Consider the following 22,406-nt stretch of genomic DNA (forward strand, 5'->3'; position numbering starts at 1 on the left):
CGTGGTGCTCCGTGAAGCGGGCTCCCGCTGGGTCCTATCCGACGATCTGACTTGACCCGACCCGGCAAAAGATGAACATAATTAAAGCCCTTACATCTGAGCTTGCTGTCCGCCCTTAAAAGAAATCGAATTTTGCTACGATTAGAGGAATTTGCGCAACATTTTTGTGTCTAAGCAGCTCCCATGGCGGGGGAGTCTTTTTACCCTTTCTATGCCTGGTTGCTGCGACCGCGTTACTGCGGCGTTTCGGTTTCTGATCCCGGTTGTAGAGCGGAGGTGCTGCATAAATCGCAGAGGCACAAGATTTTCTCGTTGGTTCTGCGACAGTGGTCTTCAGCCGCCCTGGAGCTGAGGAGGGGCAGGAGAGCACGCAATCTGGTGCGCGTGTCAAGCGGTGTCTCCACGAGGAGCTGTGGGGAGTTGGTGTCCTCCGGGAAAGTGGCTGATGAGGTGGTTGAAGGGTGTTCCAGGAACGGTAAGGGGAGTACTCAAGTGGTGGGCAGCCCAGAATTAAATTCCCCCCCCCCCCGCCAGATTAAAACTAGATCTAAGGGGCAAAGTGTTCGGAAAAGGGGGAAAACATTGGTTAAGACGCTATCTAAGGCAGCCCCTCAACGGAAAAGGGACCCTCTTCATTTTTAACAACAGAGGTGAAAACTAAGTGTACGCGCTTAAATAGCGCTAAAACAAGGGCGAACGCCAAGAGCGCTAACATCGCAGTAGCAGGCTCTAAAATTACGCCATCTTTGCGTTCTTACTTTTAGGCTTTGCCACAAGTGTTGCACCTTTCAAAAAATCAGGAAATGGCTGCTCTCAATGATGCCGTAGGTGTAGGTTCAGCGCCAGTAATAGCCCCAGTCATTGCTTCTAACCCCGTCCCTCTCCTTACCTTGGGCTTGTCCTCGGCACCAGCTTTGGTTCTGGGTTTGAGACCGAGTATTCCCTCAACCTCTATAGATGAAGGATCGGCACTTATAGTATCCCATTTTGGAACTCCTGCCGATATTTCAGAGTCTCTAGAAAATACGATTGACTTCTTAGCAACAAGCAGTTCACCACTAGTGCTGGTTGAAGAGATGCAGTTCATGAACAGTTCTGGAAGTCTGGTGGGGGGTACGAGTTCGGAGGGGGGAGAGCAGGTAGAGTCGGGACCCTCTGCTGTTCTTGACTCCAATGGGGGGTTAGTAACTGGAGCAAGAGACGAAGATCCCATAGAGAACGAAGGAGAAAAAGAGCTCTCACCTCTGGTTACTATACAGCAACAAAGCGATATACTTGTTTCTGCTTGTCTGACACCAGGGGACACCACAGTTGGCATCTCGGCAGCATGGTTGATGGCAATGTTCTCCACTCTCTCCCGGGATATAAAGAGGGGTTTTGAGGAATCCTCAGCTAATCAAACAGAGATAAGGAGCTATTATGAATCCTTAGATACCAAACTTGATGGCCTGGCGTCAAGAACAGGCGCATTGGAAGAGAACATGGGAGTGTTGTCACTACATGCGGACAAAGTCGAGGAGGACATTGTGAAGCTAAAGAGAGAAGATCAAGCCCTTCAGGACAGGATGGAGGTGTTGGAAAATAACGCCAGACGCAGCAACATTTGTGTCCTTAATGTGCCTGAAGGAACGGAAGGTTCAGAAATCAAACAGTTTGTTATTCGGCTTCTGAAAGATTCACTAAACCTTGACTGTTCAGTGGAGGAGCTTGCCACTGACATCCAAAGGGTACAAGGGTACATAGAGAGCCTTTTAAACATAATCCACAAAGGCCTAAACCGCGTAAGATCCTGATTAATTTTCACACATATGCCTTTAAAGAACAAATTCTCAATCAAGCCCTTAAACAGAAATCCTTATCAGGGAAGGGGTTTTCCTTCCTTATAAGATCAGACCTGGCTAGGGTCACACTTGAGAGGCAGTGGGAGTTTGGTAGGCGCTTAGACGCCTTCAGGAAGGTGGGCGCAACAGCTAAGATAACATTTCCTGCTGCATTAAAAGTAATGCACAATAATAAAATGTTCAACATCAGGACAGTGCAGGCAGCGGATGAGCTTTTGTTGGAACTGGGCAACAAGGCTTCTTCGGTATAGCGGATGGTTGTGTCTTAAGGAGATTGGAGTAAAATGAAGTTGAGATCTCTTGCCCCTTTTGTTTAAGACATTTAGAAATTAAACGATAGATGCTTGAAAAACAAAATGCACATACATACATAAATGAGAAATTAAATATAAGAGGAAAAAAAAGAATTATTTTTTTCATATCTAGTTGCACATAAATCGGGTCCACAAGGGTATTTAAACTCAAGTGTTGGGTATCAGGGTCAGGTTGGGACTGGATGGGGCTAGCCGGGGTCCGTAGGGGGGTACCATCTACTGGATTTGATCCGGTTAGATACATCTAGGGTTCTCCACGGGAGGGGGGGAGGTAATGGGCGGGAGGGGACGGGTTGGGGGGGGTTAAAAGCAAAAAAAATCCTAATTTGTCATTCCAATATGATTTTTTACTATGAAGTTCAGTGGTCGCTTCATGATTTACAGCTGAGTTTGTCTTGGTTAGAATGGTATAACGTCATTCCTGGGTATCAGTGTCATTATCTGGTAAGAACTTGGTTGGTCCCTTTTTTCTATGGGTATGGCTAATCTAAAAATATTTTCCTGGAACATAAATGGCCTGCGGTCTAAACCCAGGGCTAGAAAATTGTTTCAGTATCTTCGAGATATAGATGGGCAGGTCATTTTGCTCCAGGAAACTCACTTGACTCAGTCGGAGATAGATATAGTGGTAAAGAAAAATAGGTGGATTGACTTTGCAGTCTCCACCTCCCAATCCACGACTACATGGGGAGTGTCCTTGATCTTTAAAAAACAACTAAAGGCTAGATTGATAACCTCCATGGCGGACCCAGGTGGCAGATGGGTCATTGCCTTATTAAATATCTTGGGGGCCCAATTTACACTTGTGGGGTATTATGGCCCGAATCAAGATGACCCCTCAGTATTAGAGACTATTTTCTTTCATCTTCTATCTTTTCCCGAACCAGTAATATTTGCGGGAGATTTCAACATTGTACTTGATCCAATTCTAGACAAAATCACAAAATAACCGTTCCCGTATCCCTTCAAAATCCAGGACTTTTTTGCTTAACTCGATGAAGCAGTTTGGGTACGTGGATATTTGGAGGGAAAGGTCTGGGACTCAGCAGGGGGTTTCTTTTAGAAATTACAAGTACCATCATCAATCTCGGATTGATTTTGTATTGATTAGTCATAGTTTAGTTGATGGTGTTAAGAATATTCATTATCTTCCCATACATCTATCTGATCATGCGGCTGTAGTATTGGAGCTTTTGGTGGCGTTCAATGCTTCAACTAGGAGCTGGACATTTGATTGTTCCCTGCTTTCCCACCCCGATTACGTTTTATTTCTTAAAACTGAGGTCCAGCATTTTCTTAATGAAAATGTTGGGTCAGCTGATAATGGTATCGTCTGGGATTCCCTAAAGACATTTTTACGACGCCTTCTCACCGCCAAGGTGTCTTATAGAAGGAAGGAATATAGGGAGGCGGTCGCTTCAGTCGAAGCAAATATAGCTAAAGTCCAGCACGACATTGATATCAACTGGGCTTCCTCAGCAACTTCCTGGTCAGGCCTCCATGATAAGCTACTCTCTCTAAAGGGCCAATTAACTTCAAACTTAAACCAGCGTATTCAAGAAAGATGGGATGCTAGTAAGATCGCCCATTTTGAATACGGTGAGGGCGCAGGGAAGTTATTGGCCTGGAAATCCAAAACTGATCAAATTCGTAATAACATAGACTTGATCATGGTCAATAACGTTCCACGGTCTTCAGACCTGGATATAAGACAGGCTTTTAGAGAATTTTTCCAGGATATATATCAGGAAGATAAAACTGCTGAACCTGATCAAATTAGGGAATGGTTGAATCAAATAGCCCTGCCGGCCCTATCAAGAGAACAGAGCGAGCTCTTGGATAGTATAATTTCAGAGGGAGAAGTTGGGAAAGCCATTCAAAATGCAAAAAAGGGAAAGGCGGCAGGACCGGACGGTCTACCAGCCGAAATTTATAGAGTATTAGAGCAAGAACTAGCCCCCTTTTTGACAGTTTTATTTAACCAAATCTTACAGGACGGTTTTCGCCCTCCACCATCCTGGGATAATGCTTCTATAACTTTAATTCTAAAGCCCGGAAAGTCACCTACCTCATGTGGGTCGTATAGACCCATATCAATCCTAAATATGGATTATAAAATCTTTACCACAGTACTTGCAAAGAGACTCGCAACGGTGGCTCCTGATATCCTTCATTCAGATCAGAAGGGATTCGTGAAGGGACGACAGTTATATGAGTTAACTTATGATTTAATAGGGGCAATAGATATGGCCTCTCTGGAGTCCCTTCCCTTAGCAGTCCTCACGTTGGACGCAATCAAGGCCTTCGACAGGGTGAACTGGGTTTACCTGTCGGAGGCCTTGGCAAAGTTCAACGTGGGTGGAAAAACGCGGCGGGCAATTGATCTTTTATATCAGAATCCTAGTGCCCGTATTTTGGTAAATGGCATCTTATCTGAGCCACTGAATATCTCGAGAGGTACAAGGCAGGGCTGCCCTCTCTCCCCGCTCCTGTTCGACCTATACATTGAACCATTTGCCCAGTGCTTAGGAGAGAATGTTAACATCCGACCGTTCATGTATAAGGGGTGGGAGAGAAAGGTGGCCCTATACGCCGATGATATTCTGGTGTATACATCAGAGGTACATACTGCACTTCCTGCAGTCTTAAAGGTGGCCTCTGAGTTTGGTGAAATCTCCGGGTACGAGATCAACCCTGATAAGACGGAGATGTTGATATGGAATGTAGATCAGGTTCCAGCAGATATCACAGTACGTCCTGGAAATAAGTTGAGATATCTGGGTATCAACATTATTAAGGATATCAATCAGATCGCCAAAATACATTTTGTAGCTGTAGCTAAGGAATGCCGTAAATTATTACTGTCATGGGCACAACTTCCTCTATCATTTTTAGGGTTAATTTAATATTTTGCCTAAAATTTCTTTTCTTTTTAACACAATTCTGTTATACTTTGATCCCTCATTAATAAATAAATTACAATCTGATATTAATTCCTTCATTTGGAGTAAGCGCCTCCCGAGGATCTCCTGGAAAAAGTTGAGGAGGCGTAGAGAAAAGGGTGGAATCACTGCTCCAGACTTTCAGACATATTCATGGGCATTCCAACTGTCTCATGTCAGAGTGCTTTTAAAAAATCCATCTGGGTGTGGGGCAGTGTCTTTGTATTCCACCCTTCTTACAGGAGAAGGTGTTAGCCAATCAGGGTTTCTGTTCAAGTTTGGGGACCCCAAGTTTAAAAAAAAATTAAGTTGAAGGTTCTGCACGGAATGGCTAAAATGTGGGCACAGATCACTAAAACTATCAAGGTAGGGTACTACAATAGTAGGACTCCGCTTTGGGATCTCCCCGAGAGTCCGGTTTGGTTGAGTGACAGTCTTGCGACCCCGATTAAGGAAGCTGGGTTGGCTGTTTGGGGCGATTTGTTCACAGAAGGGGAACTGCTCCCGCGGGAGTGCCTTAGAAACACCATTGGCCCCAACTTTGTTAGGTTCAAGCATATGCAAATATCTAGTTGGTCCCACGCATATGTCTCTCGGACAACCCGTGGAAATAAATTTCCCCTAGGTGGTTATAGCCAGTTAATATCTTCCTTGGTTGATAAACCTCCTGTCAAAAAGGAAATTTCATCCTGGTATAAGCTGATTATGGAAGAAAAGGATGGTGTTTTTTCACCACCGGAAGAGCTTTGGTCATCTACCATAATGGGTTGTAAACTGCACGAGCTCTGGAGCCTATCCTGTGGAATGTTGTGGGATGTAGTGAAACCATCTTGGCTCCGTAGAAATCACATCTTCACCATTCATAGGGCCTATTATTCTCCATTAAGGCTTTCGAAGTTTACTCAGGGGAGCCTGGTGACATGCCCTAAATGCGGTTTGGTAGCCGCTTCAGACTGTCGCATGTTTTTTGAGTGCCCCATTTTGTCAACATTTTGGGAGGCCATAAAAAGAACTCTGTCATTATCCTTGAATTTGAATATAGTCCTCGATCTCCCACTGGTTATCTTTGGTATTTTGGATGGTCTCCAAAGCTCAGAGAAGAAGCTAGTTTTTTATTCTATTTTGCTTGCCAGAAGGGAGATATGCAGAAAATGGAAAGACTCTCTGCCCCCTATAATCGAAGATTGGCACACCTCCACATTAATGGTCTCCAGATTGGACCTGGGTAGGTCTGGTAATTCAAACAAAAAGGCGTTCTGGCAACTATTAAATTGGGCGCACTGAGTGTCTGGGTTTTTTTTCCCCCCGGGTCCAATGATTAAGCCACTTAGACCTAACCCAGGGCGTGACATCATTGTGGAAATATCCACTCCTTTCTTGATTGGTTTTTGTCTGGTGGATTTCAGTTGGTTGAGACGGAGGAGCTGAGGGTCAAGTATCGAGGGTCAAGTTGGGCCCTACCAGTTATTCACTAGCTGAGACAGCATCCCGCTCGTATACCACAGGACTTCATCATGGAAACAAAACCAATGTGGCAAATGAGGACAAAAAAGTTAAATACTCTTCTTCGGACTCATGCCTTTAGCATTAATAGTGTGACCTAAATATGTCACTTCTTTTTTCTTAATCTGGCATTTTGCTTTTTTTTACAGTCAAACCATACTTTTCCAACCTCAACATTACTTCCTCAAGCAATTATGGTCACGATCACTTTCCCCCTCAATGAGCACATAGTTTTGAAAACACAAGACATGATCCAAATCTCCAAAAATGTTTTTCATCACAGTCTGGAAGACTGACGAAGCTCATGCTAATCCGAAGGGCATTCTTATATAACGAAATTAACCCAACGGAGTGAAAGGAAGTTAAATGACGCGATTCAATGTGGAGATTGACCAGATGGTATCGGATGACATGTCTAGGACACTAAACACAACCCCCTTGCCCTCCATGGTTAACATCTCGGAAATGTTCAGCAATCGTAGTCTGTCCACCCGAATGCACTTGTTTAAGTCACATAAGTCAATACATAAACAAATCTTTCCTTCACCCTTAGGTGCCACCACAATTGGAGCTAACCATTCCGAGGCTTCGATGGGCTCGATGATTTGTTGCTTTAGCAGTCTCTAAAGGTCTTCTTTCAATGGTTGTCTCATCATGTTAGGAACATTTCTCACCTAGTGCACCACTGGTTTCACACTATCTTTTAAAATAATTTTGTGAGAAAACCCCTTCAAGAGGCCCAGTTCATCAGAAAAAACTTTAGGCTATTTCTTCATCAAACCTTCATAGTCCCCAACACAAACTTCTTCCACCACATTCTGTTCAGCCAACATTATTGGTTCTTTAGCACAAGGATTGATAATTATGCCCAGATTTCGTTGATTGCGCCAACCCAGTAAGTTTGACCCGTTGTCAGTAATGTACACTCTTCCATAGACATCTCTTCCCTTAAAGCTAATAGAAATTTTAGGAATGAGATAGATGACTATCTTCCTCCCAGCATATCCCACAGCTTTTATATCGGACTTACACAGCAAGGAATCGTCAACATTCATAAAGGTTTCACTAGAAATCAGAGTGAATAGACTTCCAGGATCCACTAATACTTTTAGGGTTCTCAATCATAGAGAATCTGACAATGTGGCTTTTCTAATTTGGCAACACTTTCTAATTTCACTCCTGGTAACTTGACTCCCTTGCTTGCACTTGCTCCCACTGACTCTGCCTCTACAGTCAAAATAATTTCTTGAATGTTTTCACAAACATCATCAACTTCTTGATCATCCAATTGGACCCTTTGCGTGTCCCGGACTTCAATTTTAGTCCTACACATCTTGGCAAGATGTCCCCTTTTGCTACATTTCCTGCACAGCACATTTCTAACTGCATACACTGTACTTGATGCGACGTGGCCCGGAGCACCACACTAAAAACATTTTATTTCTCTCCAGTTTGGATTTCTCTGCCTTACTTCTACTTCTCGTTTCTTACTTTCTTCACCCAATTTTTTAACATCACTATTCTTAGCAACACTTTTTTTCTGGCTGTAGAGTTCCAACTTCAGCTACGACATTATCTTTTTTCTCACTATTTGTACTATCAATTTCCTTTAACCATATTGCAGTATGCTCCATGCCCTTAGCAATTTGAATAGTTTCCTCTAGATTGGGGTCTTTTGTCAATAGTTTCTTCTCTTTGAGTATTCTATTGTTGGTGCAACGTACTATTTGATCAACTGTTCAAAGCGACATGACAACGCTAATCCCCTTAAAGTTGCAACATAAGATGATACATCTTCACCAGCTTTTTGTATTCTGGAAAAATACGTATGTCGTTCTAGCACAAGATTGGTCTTGGGAGTAAACTGGATACATAACATTTGCATGAACATTTCAAAAACGTTGGTTGGTTGCCCATCTCCCATTCCCAAGGATACTTCTGGTAAATCTTCATAAATTCTCCTCCCTTCAATGCCTAAATGATGGAGATGAAATGCTTGACGTCTGGCTGGACCATAACGATCTCCACCAATTGCTAGCATGTACGTAAGAAATATTTTTTTTCCATTGCTTCCAAGGTACAGGTGGATCTCCTGGAGAAGCCAAAAAAGGTAGCGGTGAAGCCATGCTTTGATCTGCCATGGTTGCAAGATGCAATATAATGAACTAAAATAACAAGTTAAAATAATAATATAATATAATAAATTAACATAATAAATTACTACAATAAATTAAAACAATTAATGTGGATATTTATTTTCCATTTGTAGAAGTGTTTCTATGTTCACAGTCCTTCTTCTAGTATATTTGCCGAAGAGGAGGAGCCAAAAGTGACCAAACAAGGAAGCTGAAGTGTGAAAATGTCTCCTTTTATTTTCTTTATATGTTATATTGTTCAATATGTAATATTATTTAAATGAAGCTTGTGAAGGTTGCTTATTGTAATATTGGCCGATCCCTCATGCCGATAATAGCGTCGCACACAGGTCAACGTGTGTCTCAGGCTGTGTACCGATCCCTCGAACCGGGTTCACAAGTTAAACTTTTATTTTCTTTTTCTCCTTCATCGCTCTCAAACTGTGGAACTCTCTCTCTCCCCCTTACCCTGCGAGCGGAACCTAACCATCTCACGTTCCGCAAGGGTCTGAAAACTTGGCTCTTCCCCTGATCTTTCTTCCTCTGCCACTACCTTGTCATTAGCGGTGGGACGCTCAAGGGCAGCTATGCGCTTTATAAATCCCTATTTCATTTCATTTCATTTCAAGAAAACAAAACAAAATTGTGCTCAGGCTGCACGCCGATACCTCGCGCCGATATCAGCCTCGCGCACAGGTCAATGCATTACAATGCACATGTCAATGCGTCACAATAATCTCTCGCGCCGCTCTTGCCCTCGAGCAAGTCAGTTTCTTTTGTACTTGACACGCGCCTCGCGCCTCTCTCACAGCGATCCCAAATGCCAATGGACACCTCGCGCTGATGCGTGTGTCAGTTTCATGAGACACAAGTACGCACCCAGCATAAACTCGATCAAATATGAGAGCCGCTCATGGCAAATAAATCAGATACAAGGAGGCTCATGCAGAAAACATTTAGTTCAAAGTACAGGCAGACTTCCGCTGTTGGCTCAATAATATAAACACGTTAAGACCGAGGTGTGGTGAGAAGCCACAACAAAATCATCAATCGCTTTAAGGCACTTCGCTTCTATCAAAAGTCAATAGCGCAGGCTAATTCAGATAACTTGCCGCAGGCTAATTCAAATAACTTGCCTCGTACTTGATCCAGGGGTGAAGATGTCGAAGACTGTCCCCTGCACAGCTCCCTCTACTTGTCGCCAATGTAAAGAATCGGGAACAGAATAAATCTTTTTAAACATTTTATTTCAGCACAACATCTTGAGCTGAGCTCCAGGCTCACCAGCTTCTTCAGTTATGATCCAACATTCTCTAACAAGTCTAACATCATGACATTCCATGCTGCCAGCCTTCATAACTCCACTTACTCCTCGACGTTGAATGGACTTTGACCTCGTCTTCGATGCTGAGTGTTCCGATGCCGGCAGCTGCGGGAGGTCTCGTCGGCGGGGAAACTCTCGTCGCTGGAGGCATCTTTGACACCAAGCCAGACGCCGAAGGAAACAGGCAGGGACCTTAATTATAGAGGTCGACCTAGATCTCTTCTTCTTACGCCTCTCTGGAAGTCTTCCTCTTGAGGTATATTTTTTCTTCTCCAACAGACCATACAGGCGAATTCTCTTGCTCTCCTTGAGAGTGTGCCTAGATAGGGTCTTACAGTGTTGGCATGTCTCAGAGGAGTGAGACTCAGACACAGTATACACGCAGGGTGCGCATCAGATTTGGCCTTCTTGTCACAGGAAAGGCAAGAGTCAGAAAGAGAAGGCATGCTATGACAGAAAACAAAGATTCTGTCAGAACAATGGTAGTACCTTACTCTACAGGATGAAAGACGTCAAGTGAACAGTAACTACCAGATTTTTTGAAGGAAAATTATTGACAAAAGTTCAAAATAGCAGAGTAAAAAACTACAGGGTCCTGACTGAAGGCGCCGGAAAGAACAACTGACCTAACTGTCACCCCTGAGGCTTGATGGGAAGCTGGGGGCCATTGGCTGCCTTAAAGGCATGGTGCCAGTTTATGCTAATAAATGCTTTCATTTTCTATGTTATTGAGTTTAAAATGTAGCCTATAGGCTATCAATGCCTGTTGTTTTGCAGTTTAACTTTCTTCCAGTAATTAAAGAGTTCAAGTGATTCTTGTTGTCCTTTTTGCCTTTTTATAGGATATATAGGTCCAAAACAGAAGTTTTTCAGAGCACTGATTAGCCTTTTTAAGGTATGATAGGAGGCTACATTGATTGGTAAAAAAATAAATAATTATGTGAATATAGAGATGTATATATATGTTTCATATATCATTTTTTATAGGTTCTGAGGTCCCCGCACATGGGCAGGAACATTCAGTGCTTATGACTATTGATGAGGATCCCCTGGAAAAGAAGGTGAGCTAACTCCCACCTGTGGAGAAGTGCTGATTTGGGGAAAAACAGCTGGGCATCAATGAGATTAAGTAGCTCCTACGAAGAGTGGTAGACTGACAGTCAGATATTAAAGTACAGGCTGAGGGAAGATTTCTGTGTTAACTCATGAACTAGTTGAGCCACCCAATGCTGGGATCCATCCCAGTGGTCTGAAAGCATCAATGGCATCCTTAATTGACTCTATTCAAGACTGTTGGGCCCCCTCCAAGCTAATGACAGTAAGAGTCAAGGCAAAAAAGTATGGTAGCACAAGGTGCTTCACATGAAGAGACATCGCAGAAATATGAGGCAAGAAATACAGTAGTCAAAAAAGGTGAACAGTGTGTTTACTGATTTCCAGCAGAATGCTATACAGCAGTTGGAATTTCTAGAAAACATGTTGGAGAGGCTAGAAGAAAACTCAGAGGGCCCCAAACTTGAGACTGATTGTTGCCTGTAGTGGAGGACTCCACAGACTTGAAGTTCAATGTTGTAGGCAGTTTAACAAAATGTAGTAAACACTCCTGGGAGTGGGGTGCCAATTATGTTGATAAGGGCTTCTCACTGCCTGCAAGAGAAGGGAAAACTGCAGAAAAAGCCTTAAGCACTGTCACGGAGATATTGCCGACAACAAAGCAGAAGGAGGTGGCTACCATGGCGGCCTTATTAACCAATGTGGCTCAGGCAACTGCTGAGAAAGGGAAAACCATATAAGAGCTGCTAAATTTCTTTAATGGAATGGGGACACATGTAAGCGTTATTATAACCAGCCCCCCTCTGTATAGTCATAGAAGTGAAGATGTCTTTATTTGTGATGATGGAAGAAACAGAGGAGTACTTGAAAGCATTACAGTCTACCTCAAAGTGATGCTGTTTGGAGTTTTCTACTTCTGAAGTTCACTGAAAATGTATTGCTCTTGTTCTAAGATTGCAAAGTTGCCTCTGCTCTCCACCCCTTCTCTGGAGGGGTACACTGGACTGAAATGTGTATATTCTTCCAATCTCTTCAGCAGTATTTACTTCGTTTAAGTTTGATCATACAGTTTTATATTCTTACAAATCGCACTAAATCTGAAGGTATCAGAGTGCTATACATATAACAAGAGTGATGGCATGACATACAATAAAAAAGAAATAAGGGTACGTAAGTAAATACAACTTCTAATTCACCTGGCAAAGCAAAAACCTGCAGAGAAACAAGATTGCTGGTAGGATTGTAGTGGCATGCAGAAGAACGGTGAGAGGATATTCGAGAGATATGCAAAGACAGTAAAATAGGGAGAGTGGTGGAGATATTCTTTTAAGGAGAATACAGGGAGCGGGGTTTGAGGGCCGGGTTGTAACAGGATAAATTGAGGGATATAACAAAGAAAAATGGGAACGTTGCGAGGAGGTTCACACAAACTACTACAAATAATATGCAATATATGCAATTGTTATTATTCACTTGTTGCTGACAAAGTGCTAATAAAAAGATTCTAGCCATTAATGATGGAATGAATTGGTTCAAAATTAACCTCCATTAAAAAGGTATGGAGGAGATAACATTCAGTTATTTCAATGGGCCACCCCTTATCTATTCTGGCAGTTCTTTGGTTGGTGGGAAAAAAGATTTACCACGGGATGGTAACTCCCCATTATAGCCAGTATGTGAAAACACAGTGCACATTAAAACATGTGACTGCATACAGACCAAACCATTCCTAGAAAGCATCGCTAAAGATCTCAACAACCTAAAGAGGACTTCCGGCTCCCGTACGATACAGTTAATCTTTATGGATTTTTCTGTATACTACAAAGAGAAAATGTTGTTGCATACCTCCAATGCGCCCCTGCCCCACGTGGACCGCAGGCTGCAGGCTGTTCTCCCGGGACAGCAGGTGTGGTAGGTGGTGAAAAATGGTGGGTAGATGCAAGACATTCTTGTTGGTGATGTTCCAGAGCTTTAGCTTTGTTTCATCTTGGAGAAAAATAGAGAAGATAAGTACTATATACTGAATCGTAAAAACTGGACAGCTCTTTAGAGTCAGAACAAAGAGGTTAGGCTGCGTTTGCAAGGAGACTTTAGCATATGTTAAGAATGTAAAATAAGATCCTCAGTAGTAACGTTATTACTTTCAGTCCACAGGTTCTTCAATATTATCAACTAGCAGGGATACATTCACTTCAAGGCAAGAACCACAAAATGCTGCAATAGCTTTCAAAAAGTGTAAAGCCAGGAAATGTCGAAGAATAGGCCTTCCCTCCATGCGTCTCCACACACCATTTGTCTATCAATCTGAGCTCTTTAATGACTTAGTGAACGGGTTAGTATTCTTGTTGTAGCAGACAAATGTAGACAGGCTACTGAAGCAGTACACACAAGGATGTGATGGAGAGACATCAATCCTCTCAAGCATCCCAGAGTGCAGGTCCGCATCAGTTATAGGAAGCTCACATTGACAGGTCAGTTACAGAAATAATTTCAAACAATAAACTATTAGCCATATTCCTAGTTTATCGTTCAGACGTGCAGACTGTTTAGGACTTCAACGAAAAGGTATTTTTAAATAAATACATTTATTGTTTAATAAACAACGGCCAGTATCACAATCACAGATATTTTCACAGTTCATTGCCAGTGAAGTGGATACTTTAAAACACAGAACATAAAAATCCACCTTTTCCACATATCATTACATTTTATGGTACATCTACTTTAGGTACTACATATGGTCATTCCAGCCACCATCCTTAATTTTGTAATGTGTCGTTTTCTGGCCTCCTAACAAGTTAAATGATCATATCTGCTCCAGCGTTCTCATATTTCCTTATAGCTTGCATACATAGCTCTTCAACCATACCTCATTCTATCACATTGTTCCCTATATTTTCTCCATAGGACCACTAGATTTGAGCAATATGGCATTTCACCAGAAACAGTCCAAGTGCTGCAAATGTGTACTTGATTGTGTTTTTCTGGCTTAGGAATCATACTTAATTGATACTGCTGGGGCAATAACTTAAGGTGTATATTTGTTAGAGGGAGTAATCTCGTCACTATTTTTCCAAGTATTTGAATTTCACCCAATATGAACATGTCATGTGAATGAAAGATGTTTTTTGTTTTTCCACATCCGGGGCAGAACGAAAACCCATATGGTGTACAAAATTGAAATGAACCAACTTAAACCTCGCATTACTCAAATCTTTCCTTCCCCACGATCATGTTTTTTATGTTCTAATTAGATCCTGTATTTCTGCCTCTCACAGCAACGTCACCTCAATGAGCACATCTTTTCCGGTCTGCCTTTAAATCTTTCAAAACACATGCCAACATTCCTGGCCTATACTTAAAAAGGTATCCAACATATGGGACACTTCAGGAATATTCGGAAATCATGTCCAAATTTATCTGGCTATCCTGGCCAATCAGATAAAACAAAGTGAGAGAGGAACATTTTGTACATGGCTGAACAGCACTTGACCCGTATGTTGCAGACAGAAGTGGGCCAGCTACAAGGAAATAGGTGTTGACCCCGGTTGGTTCCAAAGAAAGGGTTTTGAAGGTTTGCTGTTCTTTGCTTCTCAGATAAGCCAATCAAGAGGTGCGAGAATGTGTTGGATGGAATGCTTCTATTAATCTCCGGCCGTATCCCACTTCATTGTTAATTTGCACACCAGGTCATCTCAGTTGGACCTATCCATATACAAATTAGGCTTGACCCCGCTCCAATGGGAACAGTCCAGCCAGGCCAGGTCCTCCTTGAACCATAACACAAGCAACCCAGCAGAGGGTTTGCCTTAGTTAGGGATCATCAGCCAGGTATAGTTTGTTTCCATTGACGCGAGAACCACATCAATTTTTTTGGTGTGCTTCAACCTAATGCTTTAAGTAGGACTGGTAGGCCCGAACTCGGGTCTTGTGCATGCTCTGCCACTGGAACCAAGCTATAACTGGCTAATGAGCTCTAATAAGGATTAAACCGGGCTCAGGTTGCTAGTGTTTCGGTTCAGAAAGGACCTGGCCTGGTAGTTTGGGCTGGGCTGGGCTGTTTCAATTGAACCAGGGTCAAGACTGATTTGCATATAGTGGAGTCCAAAATGAGGGGCATGGTGTGCAAAATAATGATGTACTACGATGAAGCCCTGAGTAATTATCAGTGACTGAGATTAGTTCAAGTATTCCATTCATCACTTTTTTGTACTCTGACAAAGGTCAGTCACTGTGCTCTATCTATAATTAAGGCGTGGTCAAGGAGTATGGTATATTGATACTGGTAATGATGATTGTGCTGCTGTTCCTGTTCCTCGTTGTTCCCTTGTTTGGGCACATATTTGTGGGACTGCGGGATATGTACATTAGCAATGAGGCCTGAACTCTTCTTCACTGTAGCTCATTATTCCCTGGTCGTGGGTACTTATCTGTGACATTGATAAATAATAGTCGTTGCATTGTTCCTCTCCCTGTAAATTAAGATGGGTCATAGTAAGTTAGAATGCCCACACATTTATGGCTGAAATGCTGGCACAAATGTCACAAGTAGTATATTTTTTGTATGTACCAGGATGGCCAACGTGGTGTCATGTGCCAAGTATAAAATATAATCTCCTTCAAAAGGAGACAGTTGAAAAATGCTTTCGAAATAATACAAGTTTCGATGTTTTAATTGAGGAAATATGTTTTCTGAAAACCCTGTCTTCCAAATGCTTATTCTATGCTGCAGACAAAGAACAGAGGAGGGGTCCCACCTTCAAAAGGTTTGGTGGCTGTTCCCTGTGCTCCTAAAGCTTTTGACGCATATGCCCCATGAATGCATCGCCCCCACTGAGGATTGTCTTAGCGTACTGATTGATTTTAGAGAGGATGCAGAATTCAATCTGTAAAGTGGCAACATTTTTCATCTGATAATGAAAGATTGGAAAGGGGAAAAGAGGGTTCATGTTGGCGGTGGCACCCTCTTAGGGGGTGCTATTCTTTTTGCCCCTTCTAGGAATCTCTTTACCACTTGTGACATGAATAAAACATTCCTGTTTCTCCCCTTGTGTAGGCTACTATTGCTGCTAAGTGCACCCTTATCAATGTGTAGCTTAGCTTGCTGTGCAGTAGATACGTTAGGTACTTCAGTACTGTTGCCTCCCTTGTAATCCTCCTTTGTAGCCCTTCCTTAATGCACCATCGTGTGAAACTTTCCCACTTTGCTATGTAGCACTTTCTTGTGGTAGGTCTCCTGGCCTCACGTAGCACTGCCATTGTGCTCTCTGGTAATTTTAGGTGTGTGAATTCTAAGTCCTCAGGAGCCATGCAGCTAGGCTGAGGCTCTCTGGCTCTGGGAGCAACACCCTTCCGTCTTGCATAGTTAACAGGTCCCTTTTTTTGGGGAAGCTGTGTGCTGGCTCCTGTGCCATTTCCATTATTTGTGAGAACCATGTTTGTCTGGCCCACTGGGGTACAATTAGAATCAGCGTCATGCTGCTGGTCCTGCATTTGTTGAGTACCCTGTGTAGCAGTAGTATCGGGGGGAAACCGTATGCAAATGTCTCTGACCAATCTATCCATAGTGCATTCTTCTGGGACTCTTGCAAGGTTGCCTCGATGCGAAGTGTTGGCATTTTGCATTCTGGCGCGTTGCAAATAGGTCTATTTGCGATGTTACCCATTTCCTGAATATCCTTTGGATTTCTTGCTGGTTGGTCTCCCATTTGTGGGATGTTGACGTCTGTCTGCTGATCCTGTCTGCCTCTACATTGTCGTTCCCTGGGAGATGTATTGCTAGTAGGTATATTTGTCTTGTAATAGCGCATATCCATATATCCTGAGCTAGCCTTGATAGTGTCATTGAGTGTGTGCTTTGTTGCTTGTTTATATAGAACATTGTGGTGGTATTGTCTGTTTGGATCAATAACCCTTTCCGTACAGCTGTTTCTGAAAGGCTCTTAAGGCTAGGAACACTGTTTTCAGCTCTGGATAGTTGATGTGCTTCACCGCTCCCTTCTGTGTCCACAGTCCCCTCACCTTGAGGTCGCTCATGTGTGCCTCCCATCCTATTTGGGATGCATCTGTCGTGATGGTCACAGTTGGAGCTGGCTGTGAGAATGGTCTTCCCTTTATTAAGTTGTCCTAGTTCCACCACGCCATTTCCTAAAGTACTGCATGCATGCTGTTGAATCCATTCCTGAAATGGTCTCATGTGTAGTCGAATATTTGGGATTAAGTGAATGCATGATGCCATCATTCCCATCATCTTTCCACTGTCCTCACTGTCAAGCTGGCCCCTTGCGGTACAGCTGTGTCTCCTTCAGAATTGCTACAGTCCTCTTTGTGCTTTGAAACACCTGGCCCTGTATGGTGTTGGATCTCTGCTCCCAAGAAAATCTTCACCTGTTCCGGTTCTATGGATGACTTTTCCCAATGAATTGAGAACCCTAGCTGTACTAGTGTGTGTGTACCTGCAGGAGCTGTATGAGTTTGCTTTTACCAGACAGTCATCGAGGTATGGACATACGTGTATCCCTTGCCTCTTTAACCCCTTCACTGCGGCGGCTATTCCGCCGCAGTGCTAAGGGGGCAGGGCGGCTGCACGGCTCTCCCGTGCTCGTGGCGGAACCCCTCCGTCACGAGCCTCGGGCGCGCTGTGCTTGTGACGGAACGGTTCCGTCACGGCCCCGCCTGCCCAATAGAACGCTCAGCGCAGGCACGGAATTCGCGCCGCGCAGTCGCGGCGAGCAGGCCGTGACGGAACCGTTCCGTCACAGGCACAGCACACCCGAGGCTTGTGACGGAACGGTTCCGTCACAAGCATGCAAGGGGTTAAGTGTGCTGCTACTGCTGCTAGGCATTTTGTAAACACCCTTGGTGCGGATTATAGACCGAATGGTAGTACTGTAAACTGGTAAAGTGTGTTGCTGATCACAAACCCTAGTAGGTGCTTGTGCCTCTTGTTTATTGGTATGTGAGGGTAGGCACAGTCAGATCTATGGTAGCCATGTAATCCCCTTCCTGTATTTAGGATATTACTTCTTGCAGAGATGTCATCTTACATTTTTGGGTCTTTATGTACTTGTTTAAGTACCTTAAATCCAGAATGGGACGTAGTGTTTTGTCCACCTTTGGTATGAGGAAGTAAGTGGCGTAGACACCCTTGCTTCTCTGCCTGTATGGTACTATTTCTATTGCCTGTTTGTTTAGAAGTTCATGTGTTTCCTGTAACAAATGAGGAAGCTCATTTGCAGAGTGATATCTTTTCACTGGTTTTCTGTCTTGAGGCCGTCCTTGCAGCTCTATGCAATAGCAGTGTTTTATGATGTTTAGTACCCACTTGTCTGTTGTGATCCTCCTGTAGTCCTGGAAGAAGTCCTTTATTCTGCCTCCCACGGGTGTTGCGTGTTGGATGAATTGTATGTTAACTGTTCTTTGTCCTGATGTTTTGCACAACCCTGGAGATGGTGACTGGTTGTGTCCTGTCCTTGAAGTGAAGTCACTTGGAGCTGGGCTGCAGTCCTGCTCTTGTTGTGTTTCCACGTCCTCTAATGCGCCCTCGAAAGGATTGGCCCCGGGGTTAATGCTGCAAAGTCTGCTGCTGCTGTTGCTGCTGCTGCTGTCCTTGGCTTCCCCCCTGGTAGCCTTGCTGGAATGACTGATGCTTTGTCATTGGTTGGTGATTCCCCCTAACTGCGGGTGTTCTTGAATGTGTTCCCCTTCTCAATCCTCTAAACTGCAATGTCCCCATAGACCTTGCGGTCTCATTTTCATTCTTGAGCTGGTTGAGTTTTTCCTCCACTATGGGACCGAAGAGTTGTTCTCCATTAAAAGGTGTACTAAGGATGTTATTTTGTACTTCGGGCTTGAAGTCTGAAATTCTCAGCCATGCATTCCTTCTCTCCGTCACCCCAATCATCGTGCCTGTTGATGAGGGCATTGGAGTTGGCGATACGCCACTGTACTGCCGCACACTCCTTTCCACCTTTCTCCCTGTGAGGTCCATCCTCTTGCTCTCCTTGTCTGGAGGTGATCCTGTATTTGTGGGGATGTTGGCCCTTTTCTCCGCCGTGGAAGCGACGATGGAATCTGGTGGCACTGATCCCCTAATGAACATGGGGTCCTTGGAGGAGTGTTTGTACTTCTTCTCAGCTCTTGGAGTAACTGATCAACAGATTGCTGGTTCCTTGAAGGCCTCATTACCCTGGGTGCCAGGAGAATGGTCAGTGTCCTCTGAGCCTTCTCCTGAGCAACTGGGTCCTTCCTGCTTGGATTTATTCGAAATAAACTGTTGGAACATATCACTGGTCTTTTGACTTGCATCGGTCAGCTGATCCAATACTACATCTGGTACCAGGAGAGGGGTTGAAGTCTACGCTCACCTACAGGCCGTTTCAAGTATTTCTGTACCCACAGGATGAACCAGTCAAAGGAATATTATTTTTTGGTAGCCACTACAGCACCTTCGACTTGTGTTTACAGGTGCGTAACTGTGCTTGCACTGCCTTACCATAAATTTCTCTTCTTTTGAACTTTGCCTTCAGGGCCTTACCGTTAGGTCCCGCTCCTGCATTCAAGGCATTGTTTGACTTTGTCGCTGCTTGGTCTGACAGAGCTTGAGAGTTCGGATTCTCTGGATCGGTGTCCTCGCTCCACCATTGTTCCCTGCTTGCCGCATGGTCTGTCGGAGCGCGAGACTGCTATTCTATGCTGTTTCCAATCAGCTGTGGGAGCGCCGGTCTGCCTGTCTCTAAGAAATTCTCGCTCCAGCCCACGTGTTTCCTGTATTGTGCTGCTCCAACCGATTCATCTGCAGCATGACGTGCTTTTGACTACTAGTGTTTCAAGGATTCCATTTGCAGTCTTCTCATGTCACACACACAGCAGCCATCTTACTTCAGGACTCTTTTGCATTTTTTTCATGGGTCATCTGTTGTATTTATATTGCTACAGCCTTATTTCCTATTAACTGCTTAATTTGGCTCCGGCCAAGATTTTTTTCTATCATTTCGCTCGAGAGGAACTTTCTTAACGGCAGCTATTCTTTTGTACTGAATGTGTTTTTGTAAAGAAGAAAATATTTTTTTCATAGTAGCCGTTTTTAAAAAAAACAAATTTTATTCATCAAATGACAAATATACCGCAGGGTTCTGTACCCCAGAGGCCTCTGCACAATCAATAAACAACATCATGATTGACTTTTTTGTTACGGAAAGAAATATAGCATGGATATAGAAATGCAATGCAGCTGAAAGAAATCCCCCCTTTTAAAAAAATAAAAAGAAGAAAACTCCCCCTTCAACCCACCTGTTGCACATACCATCCCATAATCTTAATTGGAACAAGACCCTACACACCAGCCACCACCCCCACCCATTCATGTATACAATCTAATATCCTGTGTGCCCATGTGATAGCATCAAACTAAGAGGAAAAAAAAACCTCCACAATCGGCTCTAGCGTCTGTCCGCGATCGTCTGCCCACCGCTTCCAGATTTTATAATGTTTCTGCGGGCAGCCTCTCGCTATAAGAATCGGGAGTTCCAGACCCATAAAAAAGTCCAGACTCCTCTTCCATATGGACACCAATGGTGAAGCCGGCGCCTTCCAAGCCCTGGCCATATCCCTCTTTGCGAACGTAAAACCTAACGTCATAAGATGGCGCTTATAAATGTTGCCCCCAATCCCTTTCATGACATGTAACATTACCAACTTCGGTGACCGGGGCAGGTCCCAGCCTAGCACCTCCAAAAGACAGGACATCACTCCTCTCCAAAATCGCGCTAGGGAAGAGCAAAGCCAGACCATGTGTAGCAGGGTCCCCATCTCCTGTTCACATCTAAGGCACATTGGGAAAGCTATCATGCCCGCCCTCCATAGCCGCACCCTTGTAAAGTAGACCTTGTGTAGATATTTAAATTGGATAAGGCGTAGACATACCACTATGGCCGCCCCTCGCGAGAAGGCCAGAGCCTCCATCCAGTCCTTCTCATCCATGGCGCGCAGGTCCTCCTCCCAAGTCCTCCTGAGATTCTGCAGGGTGGGGGAGCTCTGCATCACCAATGTCTGATATATCTTGGAAATTTTGTATGGTAGCCGTTTTTTAATTGGGTTATTAACTTTTGCTTACTTTTGTGTTCTCTTCCTCAGTTATTTCATTTTGGTGTTTCTACAGTTACGTTAACCACTTTACTTTTCAGGCAAGGCTACTTCACAGAATGTTCTATATCCACCTCCATTTTTGAAAAATCCTGAAAATCCTAAGATAAAATGGAAGCAGTGGTTGCGGAATTTCGCAAATGATTTAGTTGCCCCTGGTGGGCTGGCAAACGCGCCTCCTAGAAAACTCACTTCTTTGCAATCATTTATGAATTGCAGGCTAGAATGGTTTTGATAACCTTCCTGTTATACGTCCTATGCAGGTGATTATGTATGGAATGTGTATGTGGACAACAAAGAAAGGCTTAAAAAACTATTTTCGGAGGGAGCTAGTGTGTTACTGGAGAATCACAATTTTGTTATGCGCAAGCAGGCTGTTGATGAAACAGCTGAAGAATACATAGCTGCGTTAAGTGTTTTAGCCGCACCATGTGGGTTTGAAAACTCAGTTGACACATATATAAGGGATCAATTTCGTTTCAACTACTGCTCAAAAAAATTCAAGAAAGGTTACTTACTTGTCGTAATCCATCTGGCTGAAGTAATTGACATAAACTAGAGTATTTAGCGCTCCATCGTATCTACACAAGCTGTGGCTAGTCACGAACAGTGTTCCATAGTTTCTCTTATAGAACAAATTACTTACCTTCGGTAACAATACATCTGTAAGAAACGTAGATTAGATATAGATTACTACCTTAGAATTACCCCCATGCGTCAGACTGTATCTGGAAAGTTTTTCGTCAGCAGTACCCATGCACGTCGGAAGGTGGCGTCCGTCGACTCCGCGTCCGTCGTCGGCGTCGTGGTCGCCGGGATAACGTTGCGGTAACTACATAGACTCTGCCCTTGTACGCTGATGGCAGTTCTGTACACGACTTTCCATGCCAGAAGCGCAGAGCCATGCAAGACACTGACCACTGGTGCACAAAACTAGGGCCCTGAAAGAAAGTCCTTAACCCTAGAAGTCAAATTTGCAGAACGGGGAGGATGGGTGGGGCGGTAAGGAATCTATGACTAACCTGTGTTTCTTACAGATATATCGTTACCGAAGATAAGCATCTTGTTCATCTGAAAGAAACAGTTAGTTATAGATTTCTTACCTTAGAATAGATACCCCAGCAATACCAACCCCGGAGGAAGGTCTGCGA

The 22,406-nt window shown here is 43.7% G+C and overlaps 1 protein-coding gene across 1 annotated transcript in view; it reads right to left on the reverse strand.

Moving 5' to 3' along the window:
• Positions 1–22,406, reverse strand: part of MGAT4B (alpha-1,3-mannosyl-glycoprotein 4-beta-N-acetylglucosaminyltransferase B) — a 1,462,166-nt gene that overhangs the window by 1,132,566 nt on the left and 307,194 nt on the right. Inside the window, exon 3 of the mRNA XM_078653536.1 lies at positions 12,958–13,098. Coding sequence (XP_078509662.1) covers positions 12,958–13,098 — 141 coding nt within the window. The remainder of the gene's footprint in view (positions 1–12,957; positions 13,099–22,406) is intronic.

This window comes from Lissotriton helveticus, chromosome 7 (genome assembly GCF_964261635.1).
Source record: "Lissotriton helveticus chromosome 7, aLisHel1.1, whole genome shotgun sequence".
NCBI lineage: Eukaryota > Metazoa > Chordata > Amphibia > Caudata > Salamandridae > Lissotriton > Lissotriton helveticus.